The sequence below is a fragment of the Phyllobates terribilis genome, unplaced genomic scaffold, assembly GCF_046119375.1.
Source record: "Phyllobates terribilis strain yellow unplaced genomic scaffold, ASM4611937v1 Scaffold_8__6_contigs__length_399053987, whole genome shotgun sequence".
Classification (NCBI taxonomy): domain Eukaryota; kingdom Metazoa; phylum Chordata; class Amphibia; order Anura; family Dendrobatidae; genus Phyllobates; species Phyllobates terribilis.
In genome coordinates this window covers 135,880,915-135,898,868 of record NW_027362768.1, presented here as the reverse complement: position 1 = coordinate 135,898,868, position 17,954 = coordinate 135,880,915, and the positions used below count along the sequence as shown (strand labels likewise).

General features: G+C 39.8%; 1 protein-coding gene across 3 annotated transcripts in view; it reads right to left on the bottom strand.

The window, feature by feature from the left end:
• Window positions 1-16,292, bottom strand: part of SEC16B (SEC16 homolog B, endoplasmic reticulum export factor) — a 191,264-nt gene extending 174,972 nt beyond the window's left edge. Inside the window, exons 1-3 of one of the 3 annotated variants that reach the window (XM_073643358.1) lie at window positions 16,199-16,290; window positions 4,653-4,749; window positions 588-899 (exon numbers count right to left, since the gene is read on the bottom strand). In XM_073643358.1, the coding sequence (XP_073499459.1) occupies window positions 588-883 (296 nt within the window). In that variant the 5' untranslated portion in view covers window positions 884-899; window positions 4,653-4,749; window positions 16,199-16,290. Of the gene's footprint in view, window positions 1-587; window positions 900-4,652; window positions 4,867-16,198 lie in introns of those variants that run through there. The other 2 variants (XM_073643359.1, XM_073643357.1) reach the window with 2 other exon arrangements.
• Window positions 16,293-17,954: the final 1,662 nt, after the last annotated feature.

Genomic DNA, 17,954 nt, shown 5'->3' with positions numbered 1-17,954 from the left:
CGGCACGGGAGGACACTTTCAAAGGCTGTCCTGGCCGTGGAAGGCTAACAGTAGTTCCATAAGCCTTCCACTTACGGATGATGCTCCCAACAGTGGAGACAGGTAGGCCCAACTCCTTGGAAAGGGTTTTGTACCCCTTGCCAGCCTTGTGACCCTCCACGATCTTGTCTCTGATGGCCTTGGAATGCTCCTTTGTCTTTCCCATGTTGACCATGTCTGAGTGCTGTTCACAAGTTTGGGGAGGGTCTTAAATAGTCAGAAAAGGCTGGCAAAAGAGATCTTTAATCCACACATGTGAAGCTCATTATTCTTGGTGCCTGAACTACTTCTTAATACTTTAGGGGGACCAAACAGAATTCTTGTGGTTTGAGGGGTTGAATAATAAATGACACTCTGAATTAACTTTTAACGTTTTAAAAAAAAAAAAAAAAAATTTGCTGCAGTGCATTTCCCACTTCCAGGCTGATCTACAGTACAAATGTCACAATGCCAAGTTAATTCCGCATGTGTCAACCAGCTAAATCTGCAGGGGGTTGAATACTACTTGTAGGCACTGTATATAATATAATGAAATGGAGAAAACTCACCGGGACAATGGCCGATATGCTTCACTTCTGTCGTATATCTCAGCTCGAGATGCAGGTCTCCTGTAATCTATGTGTCTAGGAATGTTTGCTGGGTATTGGGAATAATAGTCCATCCACGGGGCGGGCCATGCTTGATGACTTCCTTGCACTGGATAAGGAGGGTAATATCCATAGCCGCCATCTCGGTAATGATGTGGAGGTGGAGGTGGTGGCGGATATATTCCCCTCCACTGACCCATATTTTCTGGGGGTCTGCTCTGAGGCTGGTTGAACCAGTGGGGAGGCCCATGGTCCATTTCAGTCAACTGTCACCTGTAAGTTCAAGAAGATAATAATGTAATATCGGTCACTCGCTCATTATCCTAGCACTAAATATTTATTTAAAGAGGTTGTCAAGGATTAGAAAAACATGGCTGCTTTGTTGTCTGACGTCTAGTATTGCAGCTCAGCCTTATTGAAGTGAATGGAGCTAAGCTGCAATACCAAGTATAACCCATCGTCAAGGTTGGCGCTGTTTCTGAAAGAAAGCAGCTATGTTTTTATAATCATGGACAACCCCTTTAAGCTGAAATATTGCAAGATATTCACTTATATTAATCGATAAACTGTTTTTTTCCCTTTACAGTAGTGATATACTATAGATAATCAGAAATAGCTGAGCTTGATTTCCCCACAATGCTCTTCTGGGAAGTCAGCAGAGTTTTATCTTGTTTTCTACAGTATAAAATTAGGTATACATGTACCCTCTCCAAAGATAAGGACAAGCCTACACGTTTCATAAAGGAAGCCACTTTTATATAAACTGGAGGTCCAAGCTAAGGGTCTTATAGTTTCATTAAAGCCACACAACTTTTTTATTTTTTATATTCCCGGCTTCCAAAAACCACACTTATTCTTCCGTTGACATAGATGTATGAGGGCTATTGTCTTGTGGGACAAATAGCTTTTAATGGCACAATTTAAAGGGGTGGTCCGAAGGCCAAAGTCAATTTCATTCTAAATCCCTATCTATTTAGTGCCATAATCTAAACTATTTTCTAATATACTTGCATTACAAAATCCCTCTCCTTCACTAACTACACTATGTAACTGTTTTTTTATTTTTTTATTTCCCTAATTCCTTTTTGATGATGCTTTGTTTGAGAAACCCAGTGCATGCTGGAAAACTCTACTGCAGTACTGCAGCCTCTGCCCCCAAACTGAAACAAAGTGTCATCAGTGACGCGCATTTCATGGTCTGGGCTAGTCCCAGAACGCTGTGCACTGTGCGCAATGACAGCGCACTCTATGTTGTCGGCTCAGATCAGCAGTAACGAGCCGCCAATAGAACGGTGTCAGAATACCCAGCGTGTAAAGACCAAAGACCTCACTTGTGGGGGCAGCATTGGTCTCTGCACCATGGGTATTATGAAAACGTGCTTTGTTGCCAGCTCGTCACTACTGATCTGAGCCGACAACAGTGAGTGGGCTGTCATTGTGCACATCACACAGTGCACAGCATGATGGGACTAGCCCAAACCATGAAATTGGCGTCACTGATGATGCTTCATTTCAGGGAGGGGGGAGATGCCGTGGCAGTGACCGCAGTCTCTGCCCCCTTGATGATGCTTTGTTTAAGTATTCAAGAATGCACTGGGATTCTCAAACGAAATGTTACCAAAAAAGAAGCAGGCAAAAATTTTTTAAAATGAATTAGATAGTGTAATTAGGAAATGGAAGGGAATTTTTAAAGCATTTATATTAGAAAATAGTTTAGATTATGGCACTAAATAGATGGGAATTTACAATGAAAATTACTTTGCCTTCGGACCACCCCATTCATGCTCCATACAATGTATTAGAAAATGTAGAAAAAATCTTTGTGCCATAGGATTAATTAAAAAAATGTAAAAAAGTAATTCTGCAATTTGGGGGATTTTTTTACAGGAGCTTTTTGTGCTCACTGTGCTGTAAAAATTAGATAAGAGATAAAAGGGATTGTTATCACCTGTCCATGGGAAAGATATTAAGTTACCGATCGGTGGGGGTCCGAGCACTGGGACCTACACTGATCGTCAGAACGGGGAAATTTTATCCCACTAGAATGGAACGGCAATGCACATGCCCGACCACAGGTCCATTCACTCCCAATGGGGCTGCCAAGCACGGCACTAAGCTTTTTCCAGAAGCCACATAATGAATTGAGTTGCAAATAATCAAGGTTCCTGGTATATTGCGGATTTGAGATGCGACCCCATGCCCTCTCATTATGCTACGATGTCACAGCAGAAAATATCGATCTTTAACTGCGGGACCTACGGTATATTATGGCCAAAAGCGCCTTGTAGCCCCAGCCTTATTTTGTAGGTCAGTATAGGTACTGAGATAACGAATTCAGACTTTTTTTGTTATGTTTTATTACTTTTACACCATAAAAACCCTATTAAGAAAAATTTTACATGTTTTGTCACAATATTCTGAGAGATATGACCTTTTTATTTTTCCGGCAATGTGTGGGTGTTTTCTTATGCAAGTTTGTTTTTGCTTTTATTGGTGACATTTTAAAGTCCATATAACTTTTTATTCACTTTTAATGTTTTTTTTTTTTTTTTTGTACGGCGAAACAACCTACAACGTGAGGGATAAAAAATGTGATATTTTGCTGTGGAATATGATGACGTAATATAAGCAAACGTAATATTTTCATATTTTACTCATTGCAGATGTAGTGATTTTTTTTTGTTTTACTGTTTATATTTTTATGTAACAATGGAAAACAGCTGATCGGTGCCGGCCCCCTAGCGTTCTGATATTGATAACCTATCCCAAGGACTTTTCCTTTAGGGATTACACAGTTTTCACTGAAAATAATGTAATATACAGATGTGATGGGTCTTCTGGAGTGAAAGACACTGTCCTGTCTAGATGGGGGTCCTGAATGAACAGCCTATTAGTTAAAGAGGTTGTCCAGGCTTGGGGCTCAAGTCTTCAGTCATTCTATGTGACTGCAGACTTATGAATCCTCACAGCATACCAGGATTCTCCGGTGCTGACGTCAGGAGTCAAGTGACTACAAGTATGCAATTTTCATACTTCCGGACACATTCCGACTAGATGTGTCCGGCCTCGCTCAATTCACTTGTATTAAGCGAACCTGTGAACGTTCAGTCTGCAGGTGACCGCATGTATACAAATCACATACTTGCCGTCACGTGCCTGCCCAATCTGACAGCGTGTAACGTGCGCAATGTGAAGATTCACAAACCTGCCGTCACATAGAACACTCCACCCATCAGCCTATGGAGGTTTTAATCACAGCAGGATCCTACCTACCCATATAATTGTAGACTACCAGCCCAGGAGAGGCTTCATATTAGGTTAAGTTCCCAGCAAAGAGGATCGACTTGTCGTTGGCTACTGGGCACACATGAATTGGCCTGTTTATGCGGTAAGTATCTTCATTTTAATCTATTTTCTAGAGCAGTAATGCAATTCAAATTTCATATATTCATGTTTACATGCTATAGCGTTACAGAGTGCAGCTTTAATTCGTTAGTTAAATAATGGAGGTAGCTACTCTTAGCTTGCATCTGTTCACACCTGTTTTCTGTTTGGAAGTGATGGTCAGTCTTTGATATATATAGAGTGACTGCAGACTTGAACCCTGATTTGCATACATCAGGCTACATTCCAACTAGACGTGTCCAGCCTCACTCAATTCACTTGTATTGAGAGAGGCCACACACATCTAGTCTGCATGTGACTGTATGTATGCAAATTGCGCTGTCAACGTCAGCACCGGAAAATTCTGACAGTGCGCACTGTGTACGCTGTGAGGACTCCTAAGTCTGCAGTCACATAGAGTGACTGCAGACTTGTACCCCAAGCCTTGACAATCCCTTTAAAACAGTAAAACAACCTCCATAGAAATATAAAAAGCAGGCATTTACTTGTCAACCAAGGTGATATAAAGAGTAATACATGCTACTGTGTGATCCAAACCTCAAATCTGGGCCTAAGAAAAAACTACAAAAAAACAAAGCAGAGGATCGTTACCTACAAAATATAAATCACGAAGAGACTCACCTGCGTCAGTCACGGCAGAGGAGGCCTGAATCTGAACAAACCGTGCCAAAGTCCATCTGCCACATGAGCTCCGGAGAGTCATGGATTAGCTGCAAGTCTTTGTATACAGACAAGAAATAATAAAGGGTCAAGGTACATACGAATGATGACAAACCCGTTCAGCCAGCCGGAAGCTAAAAATACTACAGGGGAATCTCAGTGACTGGGCTGACATAGAAGAAATAGAGAACGTCATGAGGACCCTCCCAGGAATCGTCCTGTTCAATCACAGATCCATCAGATCAGTGTAACTGGAGTAAAAGTGTCTAAATCCCAGAAAGAATGAATGAGGAAAGCAAAAGTATATAGCTGCCGGTAATACATTACACTACTGACATAGCAAGAGACATGCAATATACTATAATACAAATATATACGGTAATTAGTATTAGCCCTATAATAATACTTTATATAGGATCAGAACGGCTTTTCCTTAGGAATTACTAAATGGATATACCCATCAGTATGCTATGAACACATTCAAATAGAATTTTTCGCATTATTTGATTCCTAAATGCAAGGTTGAAGGAAGAGAGTCTTCCTTCCCCCAAAATGAGGGTTCATCGTTACTTCTTTTTTTTTCATAAATCAATAGTACACATGAAAATAAGAAACTTTGAAATATATCTTATTAGAGAAATCTGATCTTTCATTCTCAAAATTCTCAATTCACAGGTAAAATCTGTCTTTAGTGAACATAGACTTTCCCATTACTGAGATAGGGGATGATAGTTGGTGCTCATAAAGTTCTATGGAGAACTGGAGCTGTTGTTTTTGGAGAACTTGCAGCAGAATATCTGTAGCTCCTCCTTTTCTTCTTCCCCTCTCCATAGAATTTTAAAAGAACCAACTGATATCTCCTATCTCAGTAATAGGAAAATCTGTCTACTGGACACTAATGTTACTCATGAGTTGAAAGTGAATGATCAGTCCAAGAGGAGAAAGAATCAGATTTCTCTGATAACATATATTACAAAGTTTCTTATTTGCATGTGTACTATTGATTTATGAAATAAAAATTAAAATGACGGTTACTCTCTAAACATTTGTATAAAGGACTATAAAAATCATACCAGTAATATACAGTGCTGGCCAAAAGTATTGGCACCCCTGCAATTCTGTCAGATAATACTCAGTTTCTTCCTGAAAATGATTGCAATCACAAATTCTTTGGTATTATTCTCTTCATTTAATTTGCTTGCAAGGAAAAAAACACAAAAGAGAATGAAGCAAAAATCAAATCATTGATCATTTCACACAAAACTACAAAAAAGGTCCAGACAAAAGTATTGGCACCCTCAGCCTCATACTTGGTTGCACAACCTTTAGCCAAAATAACTGCAAACAACCGCTTCCAGTAACCATCAATGAGTTTCTTACAATGCTCTGCTGGAATTGTAGACCATTCTTCTTTGGCAAACTGCTCCAGGTCCCTGATATTTGAAGGGTGCCTTTTCCAAACTGCCATTTTGAGATCTCTCCACAGGTGTTCTATGGGATTCAGGTCTGGACTCATTGCTGGCCACCTTAGAAGTCTCCAGTGCTTTCTCTCAAACCATTTTATAGTGCTTTTGGAATTGTGTTTTGGGTCATTGTCCTGCTGGAAGACCCATGACCTCTGAGGGAGACCAAGCTTTCTCACACTGGGCCCTACATTATGCTGCAAAATTTGTTGGTAGCCTTCAGACTTCATAATGCCATGCACACGGTCAAGCAGTCCAGTGCCAGAGGCAGCAAAGCAACCCCAAAACATCAGGGAACCTCCGCCATGTTTGACTGTAGGGACCGTGTTCTTTTCTTTGAATGCCTCTTTTTTTTTCCTGTACACTGTATGTTGATGTTTTTTCCCAAAAAGCTCTACTTTTGTCTCATCTGACCAGAAAACATTCTTCCAAAACGTTTTAGGCTTTCTCAGGTAAGTTTTGGCAAACTCCAGCCTGGCTTTTTTATGTCTCGGGGTAAGAAGTGGGGTCTTCCTGGGTATCTTACCATACAGTCCCTTTTCATTCAGACGACGACGGATAGTACGGGTTGACACTGTTGTACCCTCGGACTGCAGGGCAACTTGAACTTGTTTGAACATTAGTCGAGGTTCTTTATCCACCATCCGCACAATCTTGCGTTGAAATTTCTCGTCAATTTTTCTTTTCCATCCACATCTAGGGAGGTTAGCCACAGTGCCATGGGCTTTAAACTTCTTGATGACACTGTGCACGGAAGACACAGGAACATTCAGGTCTTTGGAGATGGACTTGTAGCCTTGAGATTGCTCATGCTTCCTCACAATTTGGTTTCTCAAGTCCTCAGATAGTTCTTTGGTCTTCTTTCTTTTCTCCATGCTCAATGTGGTACACACAAGGACACAGTACAGAGGTTGAGTCAACTTTAATCCATGTTAACTGGCTGCAAGTGTGATCTAGTTATTGCCAACACCTGTTAGGTGCCACAGGTAAGTTACAGGTGCTGTTAATTACACGAATTAGAGAAGCATCACATGATTTTTCAAAGGGTGCCAATACTTTTGTCCACCCCCTTTTTTAGGTTTGATGTGGAATTATATCCAATTTGGCTTTAGGACAATTCTTTTTGTGTTTTTTTCATTGAAGACAAATTAAATGAAGAGAATAATACCAAAGAATTTGTGATTGCAATCATTTTCAGGAAGAAACTGAGTATTATCTGACAGAATTGCAGGGGTGCCAATACTTTTGGCCAGCACTGTATATTTTAGTGGTGTAGGTGAAGAAAAAATCAGTATTAATCCATATTCAAATGAGGGTGCTTTCTTGCACCCTTGGTGTGGCTAGTGGCTCGGTGAACCATTAAACCCTCCGATTTGCATCCACTGTCCCTGATCTTGATTGACAGCACTTACTTTCTTACACTCTGATCTCCAGCTCCTATCAGTCTGTGGCAACTGCTCTATATATCCGTCTATCCGTCAGTGTAGCGAGCAAGTGGCTTCGTAGAGAGGGCTGAGATCACAGCATGCCTGCACCACTCTTTGTGTGCGCACATCTTTACACTGAAAGCGCGTCGCTGGGTTCCCACAGTGTTGGTGCGCACATGCAGGAACAGGTATTTGAGCTTAAGGAGTACTCGCTGCAGTTAACAGCACCTTTAAATAAAAGGCATATCTTGGTGGTATAGCATTACCTACTGAGCTGGGAATGTCCCTTTGATTGGCCAGAGTCATCCCAAGCAAGAAAAGTACAGCGCCAAACTGAGAAAAAATGATGGATGAAAACTAATTTCAAAGTAAATTTTTCAGCTTCCAAAATCTTACAAACCTGATGATTTTTTATATAAATTAAGGGTATGTACACATGGCGTCGTTAAGATTCTCGCTGAACCATCAAGTTTTCCAAGGCATAGCCGATTCAGGAAAAGGCTGGCTGACTTTTTCCTGAAGTGGCTTGGCTGGCGGTTTTGCCATAGTTTTTGCAGCAGCTCCGCTGGCACTTGTGTCTTTACTCTATGCCTTCGAGTATAGAGATGGGGTGACTTACTGATTCCTGAACCCTGATATATATTTACAGTGGCTTGTGGAAGTATTCACCCCCCTTGGCATTTTTCATGTTTTACTACCTCACATCCTGGAATTTCACTGTTTTTTTGAGGGTATGCATCAGTTCACATAAAGAATATGCCTACAACATTTACACATTTCCCCTTAAACCACTCCAGTGTTGCTTTAGCAGTACGCTTTGGGTCATTGTCTTGTTGGAAGGTGAACCTCCGTTCCAGTCTCAAATTACTGACAGAATAAAACAGGTTTTGTTCAAGAATATCCCTGTATTTTGGACCATCCATGTTCCCCTCGACTTGTACCATTTCCCCTGTCCCTGTTTCCGAAAAACATGCCTACAGCATAAAGCTGCCACCACCATGTTTCACTCTGGGGATGGTGTTCTTGGGGTGATGAGCTAAGTTGGTTTGGTGCCAAACATAGCTTTTACCTTGGTAGCCAAAAAGTTCAATTTTGGGCTCATCTGACCACTGCACCTTCCTCCATACATTTGGGAAGTCTCCCACGTTTTTTGGCAAACTCAAAACAAGCCATACAATTTTTGTGTGCAAGTAAAGGCTTTTTTCAGCCCACTCTTCCATAAAGGTCACCTCTATAGAGTGTACGGCTTATTGTGGTCATATGGACGGTCTCTGCTTGGGAACTCTGCAGGTCCTTCCTGGTTAACTAGGGTCTCTGTGCTACCTCTCTGATTAATGCCCTCCTTGCCCAGGCTGATCGTTTTGGTTGGTGGTCCTCTCTTGGCAGGTTTGTTGTAGTACCCTGTTCTTTCCATCGGGCAGTACGGTGGCTCAGTGATTAGCACTGCAGCCTTGCAGCGCTGGGGTCCTGGGTTCTAATCCCACCAATAGCAACATCTACAAGGAGTTTGTGTTCTCTCCGTGTTTGCGTGGATTTTTTCCAGGTTTTCCAGTTTCCTCCCACACTCCAAAGACATACTGATAGAAAATCTAGATTGTGAGCCCCAATGGGGACAGTGCCGATAATTTTTGTAAAGCGCTGTGGAATTAATGGTGCTATATAAGTGAGTAAAATAAATACATTTGATGATAATGGATTTGATGGTGCTCTGGGGGATCATCAGAGATTGGATTTTTCTTTATAACCTAACCCTGACTTGTACTTCTGAACAACTTTGTCCCTGACTTGTTTGGAGATCTCATGTGTTTTCATGGTGTTGTTTGGTTAGTGGTGCCTCTTGCTTAATGGTGTTGCAGCCTCTGTGGCCTTTCAGAAAAGGTAAAATGTATATACTGACAGACATGGGACACTTACATTGCACACAGGTGGACGTCCTGTCACTAAGCATGTGACTTATGAAGGTAACTGCTTGCACCAGAAATTGTTAGTGGCTTCATGGCTAAAGGGGTGAATACATATGCACATGTCAATTTTTAGTTATTTGATCCTATAAATGTAATTTATGCACATATTTTTCTCACTTCACTTCAACTTAGACTATTTAGTGCTGATGCATCACACACAATTACAAAAATATTTAAACACTAACAAAATAGGTAAAAGCCAAGGGGTGGTTGGTGAATACTTTCACACACAAGCCACTGTATGCTGTATATTCTATATAGATATGAAATTGTACACTTATTGGTTCATTAAGGGATATTTACGTTTCAACCATAACTTCTGATTTAATGATACCCTGCACACAATCAAGACACCCAGTGCCAAAGGCACAAAACAACCCCACAACATATTTGAACCTCCACCATATTTGACTGTAGGTACTGTGTTATTTTCTTTGTAGGTCTCATTCCGTTTTTGGGTAAACAGTGATGTGCTTTACCAAAAAGCTCTATCTTGGTCTCATCTGTTCATAATACGTTTTCCCAGAAGGATTTTGGCTTACTAACGTGCATTTTGGCAAACTGCAGTCTAGTTTTTATGTCTCTGTGTAAGCAGTGGGGTCCTCCTGGGTCTCTTGCCATAGCGTTTCATTTCACTCAAAAGTGGATGGATAGTTCGTGCTGACAGTGATGCACCCTGAGCCTGCAGGACAGCTTGAATTTCTTTGGAACTTGGTTGGGTCTGCTTATCCACCATCTGGACTATTTGGTGTTGCAACCTTTCATCAATTTTTCTCTGCCATCCAGGGAGATTAGATACAGTAACATGCATTGTAAACTTCTTGATTATGTTGCGCACCATAGACAAAGGAACATCAAGATCTCTGAAGATGAACTTATATCTTTTAGATTGTTGATATTGTGCAACAATTTTGGTTTTTGAGTCCTCAGACAGTTCTCTTTTCCTCTCTGTTCTCTGTGCTTAGTATGGCACACACAGACACACAGTGCAAAGATTGAGTCAACTTCTCCCCCTTTTATCTGGATTCAGGTGCGATTTTCATATTGCCCATGCCTGTTACTTGCCACAGGTGAGTTTGAATGAGCATCACATGCTTGAAACTAAGTTGATTACCCACAATTTTGGAAAGGTGCCAACAATTTTGTCATGCCAATTTTGGGGGTTTTGTGTGAAATTATGTCCCATTTACCTTTTTTTCTGTTTTTCCGTGTTGTTCCAATAAACATAAAGGAAATAAACATGTGTATAACGAAACATATGTAATTACTATAATTTTCTGGGAGAAATACTTCATTTTCTGGAACAATTTCAAGGGTGCCAACACTTTCGGCCATGACTGTATATAAGTGCACAGAATGTTATAATGTATCAACACAAACCATTGTGCGGTACTCCTAAAGTCAGATCCTCAGAAAAAAATAGTCTTTAATTTTGGCATAGATGTGGCCAGCAATGCTACATAAAATATGCTGTGCCTTGATGGACTTTTTGAGTGACCCTCGGTCAGGTTCCAAGTGTATTGCATATAATCTCTAAAATAACCCCCAAGCTCATACAGTGGGAAAAATAAGTATTTGATACACTGCTGATTTTGCAAGTTTTCCCACCTACAAAGTATGGAGAGGTCTGTAATTTTTATCTTAGGTACACTTCAACTGTGAGAGACAGATCTAAAAAAAAACTAGAAAATCACAGTGTATGATTTTTACATAATTAAATGTATTTTTATTGCATGAAATAAGCATTTGAACACTTACCAACCAGCAAGAATTCTGGCTGTCAGAGACCTGTTAGTTTTTCTTTAAGAAGCCCTCCTACTCTGCACTCATTACCTGTATTATTGGCACCTGTTTGAACTTGTTACCTGTATAATAAACACCTGTCCACACAATCAATCACACTCCAACCTCTCCACCATGGCCAAGACCAAAGAGCTGTCTAAGGACAAAGGGACAAAATTGTAGACCAGCATCGGGCTGGGATGGGCTACAGGATAATAGGTAGCAGCATGGTTAGAAGGCAAAAACTGTTGGCACAATTATTAGAAAATGGAAGAAATACAAGATGACTGTCAATCTTCCTCGGTCTGAGGCTCCATGCAGGATCTCACCTCGTGGGGTAAGGATGATTCTAAGACAGGTCAGGAATCAGTCCAGTAATACACAGGAGAACTTGGTCAATGACCTGAGGTGAGCTGGGACCACAGTCTCAAACATTACCATTAGTAACACACTACGCTGTCATGGATTAAAGTCCTGCAGGGCACGCAAGGTCCACCTGATTATACCAGCACATGTCAAGGCCCATTTGAAGTTCACCAATGACCATCTGGATGATCCAGAGGAGACATGGAAGAAGGTCATGTGGTCAGATGAGACCAAAAGAGAACTTTTTGGCATCAACTCCACTCGCCGTGTTTGGAGGAAGAAGGATGAGCACAACCCCAAGAACACCCAACCATGAAGCATGGTGGTGGAAACGGGAATTGGATGTTTCACCCCCAGCAATTCGCCCCCGAGTACATTTCGCCCCCCGCACATTTCGTCCCCAGCATTTGGCCCCCAGGAAGTTTTGCCCCCGCACATTTCACCCCTGCACATATCGCCCCCAGTTCGCCCCGGTCCGGGGGCGAAACGTGTGGGGTCGAAATGTGCGGGGGCGAATCTTCCTGGGGGCGAAATGATAGGGGCAAAATGTGCGGGGGCGAAATGTACCTGGGGGCGAACTGATGGGGGCGAACTGATGGGGGCGAAACTTCCTATAACCGGTGGAAACATCGGGGTGCTTTACTGGAAAGGGGACAGGACGACTGCACCATATTGAAGGGAGGATGGATGGGGTCATGTATCGCGAGATTTTGGCCAACAACCTCCTTCCCTCACTAAGAGCATTGAAGATGGGTCATGGCTGGGTTTTCCAGCATGACAATGACCTGAAACACACAGCCAGGGCAGCTAAGGAGTGGCTCCATAAGAAGTATTTGAAGGTCCTGGAGTGGCCTAACCAGTCTCCAGATGTGAACCCAATAGATAATCTTTGGAGGGAGCTGAAACTCAATGTTGCTCAGCGACAGGCCCGAAACCTGAAAGATCTGTATGGAGGAGTGGAGCAAAATCCCCGCTACAGTGTGAGCAAACTTGGTCAAGAACTACAGGAAAAGTCTGACCTGTGTAATCGTAAACAAAAGTTTCTGCACCAAATATTAAGTTCTGTTTTTCTATTGAATCAAATACTTATTTCACGCAATAAAATGTTAATTAATTATGTAAAAATCATACAATGTGATTTTCGGGATTTTTTTTTAGATTCTGTCTCTCACAGGTGAAGTGTACCTACGATAAAAATTACAGACCTCTCCATTCTTTGTAGGTGGGAAAACTTACAAAATCCACAGTGTATCAAATACTTATTTTCAGCACTGGATATAGGGGACACGTAAAAATCCTTTAGTGCTTGAATAATAATTAGAATTTCATTATTGCCTAGTCTTTTCCTGCAGTTTTCTCCTATTACCACACACTGTCTATTTCTCCTATAAACCTGTAAACTGTATTCATTGTGACGGTAAAATTTCATTTTATATTTATTGTTAGCTAATCTATCTATCATAATAAACATGTCAAATGTGCAATTATAGGAATCTGCTGAAGGCAAACAAACAAACAAGGAAGCAATCACAGAAGAGCCGCAGAACAGCAGCCAGTGAGCAAGATGCTGCAGGGGGAGCTAGAGAGCACGTGAGAGCTGCACACATCAGACTGTCATGAGCAATAGATCACTGCAACACGTATCTAAGACCACATTCACACGTACAGTATCTGGTCAGTATTTTACATCAGTATTTGTAAGCCAAAACCAGGAGTGGGTGATAAATGCAGAAGTGGTGACGTGTTTCCATTATACTTTTCCTCTGATTGTTCCACTCTTGGTTTTGGCTTACAAATACTGATGTAAAATACTGAACAAATACTGAACGTTTGAGCGTGGCCATTATGAAAGGAGGTTATGGGGGCTCTTGCTTTTGTTAGTCAATAAATCTGTTTTTACAGATGGAAAAGTCTCATTCCGATGCCCATGTCATCTATTTATTCCATTCATTCATTAAAGGGGTTGCTCCCCTTTGGGAACAATTTTTTTTTTTTTTTTACTAAACGCAGGTATTTTGGGCCTAAATTATTTTTTCAATTGGATTTCATTAAAAATTTTGCATTGTTTGCCTGGCTGCAGAATGAGCTAACTGAGGTTCCGTCAGTGAGCTCCTCCCGTTCTGTCCATATGACAGGAGAGTTTGTAATTCTTATCTGTCTTTTTCTGAGATCAAACGCAGCTGATTTATGACCAAAGACCACATCAAAGTTGAATGTGCAGCAAGACAAAGAGCCTGTAAAAGCAAAATAGTGCAAAAGGTTTAATGAAACCTAAATGCACAAATGATTTTTAAACTAAAATATATGTGTAAGTAAAAAAGAAGATAAAAAAGGTGGACAATCCCTTTAATCTCTGATTCCAAAGAGTCTTACAAAACTGAACACTGTAGTCTGGTTCTGCGGCGGCTACATTGTAGCATTATATTCACTTTGATACTACGCTGTCAGTAATTCTGGGAATGTGACACAAAGATACAAAAGAGACAAGTGTACATTGTTGGGTAAACTTTTTTTTGCTCTGAGCTAAGGTTGTCACTAGTACTACCCCGTCCTGACGGCAGATTTTACCTGCAGAACAAGTAATAATCAGCCTGAATGATCAGGAACTGCTCAATAACACAAGTAATAATAATGCACAGTTTGGGACAAATAATACAATAAACTATCTATAAATATTATACATCCAATATTTCTCCTATCTATTCATATCTATCCCTAGAAAGCAAAGTAGGCAGCATCCCAAAAATTCCAAGACAATCTTTTTTGTTGACATATATATTGATATTGGGGGTCAATAAAAAAACAACCCTTTTTTCTTTTTTCCCTACAATTTTTGGAGCGCTGCCTACTTGTTTGCTTCTTCTTGCTTGAAGGATAAATGGGTCAGCATCCATTTTTTTCTCTGTGCTGCTTTTTTCAAATATCTATCTATTCATATCTGTTTCTCTCCTATCCATCAATCTATTCATATCTAGCTAAAAATGGAAGCAGCTTCCCCCACCACCCACACCTCAGCTTCCCCCACCACTCAAACCCCCACTATCTATCCATCTGCAAAAAAAAACTGACCAGCACTTCTCAACAAAATAAAGCAAGTGTGTACAAGTGGCAAACTGCTGTGACTCTGTAACAGACAAGCTAAAGAGTACAGCAGCTTACTGTGTGCCCTAACATGTATACAATCATTGAATATATGGAATATAAACTACTTTACAGCTATATAGAAAATATTTATAAAATGAAGGTAATTAGCGTACAATTTGGCAATGAGAGCCCATTAGCCATGACAGGGCGACCTCTCTCTGATGGGACCCTAAACCTAATATTTATCAAACATGCCTCTCCCGGGATAAAAGTATTCAAATGTAAAGGGCAGGTAGGATCTATCTATCACACATCTATCTATCTATCTATCTATCTATCTATCTATCTATCACACATCTATCTATCTATCTATCCCATATCTATCTATCACACATCTATCTCATATCTATCACATATCTATCATATATCTATCTCATATCTATCTATCTATCTATCACATATCTATCATCTATCTATCACATATCTATCTATCATATATCTATCTATCTCATATCTATCACATATCTATTTATCATCTATCTATCTACTATCACATATCTATCTATTATCTATCACATATCTATCTATTATCTATCACATATCTATCTATTATCTATCACATATCTATCTATTATCTATCACATATCTATCTATCTATTTAAATCTGTCTAAATTTCCTAACCAACAATCTATTTATATCTATCTAAAAATGGAAGAACCTCCCCATAAACCACATAACTTATGCTATTTCAATTTTTATTTTTTTTCTATCTCTCTATTCATATCTATGCATCCACCTAGTCAGATCTGTCTATTGATTGATATATTTATATCTATCAATGTATCTACAAGTCTATCATACCTATCAATTTTTCTATTAACTATATTTCCATATTTATTTTATTCACTTATATAGTGCCATTAATTCCTCAGCGATTTACAGACATTATCTATCTCATATCTATTATCTCTATCTCATATCTGTTATATCTATCTATCCATCCATCCATCACATAGCTATCTCACTAACTCATAGCTATCTATTATATATTATCTATCTAGCTCCTATCTATGTCCCTCTCATCCTATGTATTCTATCGCTCCGTCTATGGCTCTCTATCTGTGTCTCCTAGTCTCTTCTCCTTAGGATTAGTGATCCCCAGGCTGTGGCTGCCATCGCTACAATTCCTGCACTCCCCTCGTCTCTGCATTATCTGGATCTTTCCTCCTAGTGCTGTTCTGCTCGCTGCTTTTATTGCTCTTTACTTCACATTTGCGCCACTATCCTCCTGTATAAATCCCGGCACAGCAGCAGGATCGGAGCAGTGAGCGGCGGCGGCGCTGCTGCTGCACAACGAGCTGCTGCCGTCCCCGAGCACCGGGCGGCACTGATCTGCGGCCGCACCGCCATGGATACTCACAGCATCTGTCTGCAGGGAGCAGGTAGCAGCGTTATCAGCCAGCTGACTCCGCCCATTAACTGACTGCCGCGTCATTGGTCGGAACCTAAAAGGGGAAGACCTTTGTTTCTGCACGGACATATAAATATACTGCACATCGGACTGATTCCTGCGCCATCTTGAGAAGGTCAAAATCTTGTCAGTAATTTCCGCATAATATTTGAGTTGTAATTTATGTCAAATTCTCAGACCTGCAGTGTAACAATGAATCCTGCTTCATCGCATTGTTTTTGTTTTATTAGGATTAATTTTTAACTTTGCAAAACTTTTTTTAAGTTGAGTTAAAGTCTTTATTTTGCTTTTTTTTATGTACTGGGTCTATTTTTTATTTTTTTTACCCTTTATTTCTCATTCCGTATAATTATTTTAATAGATCAACACATTAATTTTAACTACACAGTGTTTTTTTTCTCCCCTTCTACCAAGAGCCATAATAACTTGATGATTTTTCCTTCCACGTACCAGGGGTTGTTTTTTTGTGGGGCGACGTCTTATTTTGAATGACCCCATTCATTTTATTATATAATGTACTGGAAAACTAAAAAAAATCCAATGGCGGTGAATTGATGAAAAAAACGCAATTCCACCATTGTTTTTGGGGTTTAGTTTTTACTTTGGGTTTTTTTTGCATTTATTGTGCAGTAAGAATGACCTGGCGATACAATTCTTCACGTCAGTACGATTACAACAAAAGCAAACTTGTAAAGATTTTTTTTTATATTTTAGTTCTTAAAAAAAATTCAGAACTTTGTAAAAAAATAAATAAATTCTGAGTTCCGGAAGTTTCTTTGTATTTTTCCAACGATGGCTCTTGTTTTTTGTTTTTTTGTTTTTTTTGCATGGCAAGCGCACGTTTTTATTCACCATGTAGGGCACACATGACATTTTTTTTTTGCTTTCTATTGAATTTTTACCTAAAGGTGCGGTGTCTGAAAAATGACAATTGTGGTATTTTGAATATATTTCTCTTTACTGCGTTTAATTAATTTTCTATTTTCGTAGATCAGATTTTTACGGACGCGGAGATACTAAATGAGGTTTGCTTTGTTTGTTTTTTTTAATTTTTGGATTTGGGAAAAAGGAGGTGATTTAATCTTTAAACTTTATTTTTTAAACTTTTTATTTTGTAATATTTTTTTAATTTTTTTTTTATCCATTTTAATTTTTTATTTTAGTCCTCTTAGAGTCATTGAATCATTTGACCGCTTGTTCTATATACTGAAATATGTCAGCTTGTGGCTGGGCATTGTGGGAGTATAAAGATGGCAGCAATGGGGGTCTTTCATAGGCATCTGGCTGCCATGTCAACCCATTTATACTCTGTAATCGTGTTGCCCCGGGCCCTGATGGGCGCTAGAGGAATTCTGGATCATCTTTTATTATTATTATTATTATTATTATTATTATTATTTATGTATTATTATTATCTTAGAATTATGCATTGTTCATCTGTTATTCCTCGGCTATGTCAGTGTTTTTGGCCTATTAAATTTGTAATCAATTCATATGTAAGACACTAAATAAATAACTGTTTATATAAGAATATTTAGCAAATTTACAGTGAAAATAATTCCAGTATTTTATGATAAAACATTCAGATGTCTTTGGTCCTTACCTGTAACATCTCAGTGTAGAGGCATCTGTGACTACAGGTACACACAAAAGGATAGTTTCCTGGCGCCATCTGGTGGTCACATGGTGAAACAATTAAAACATG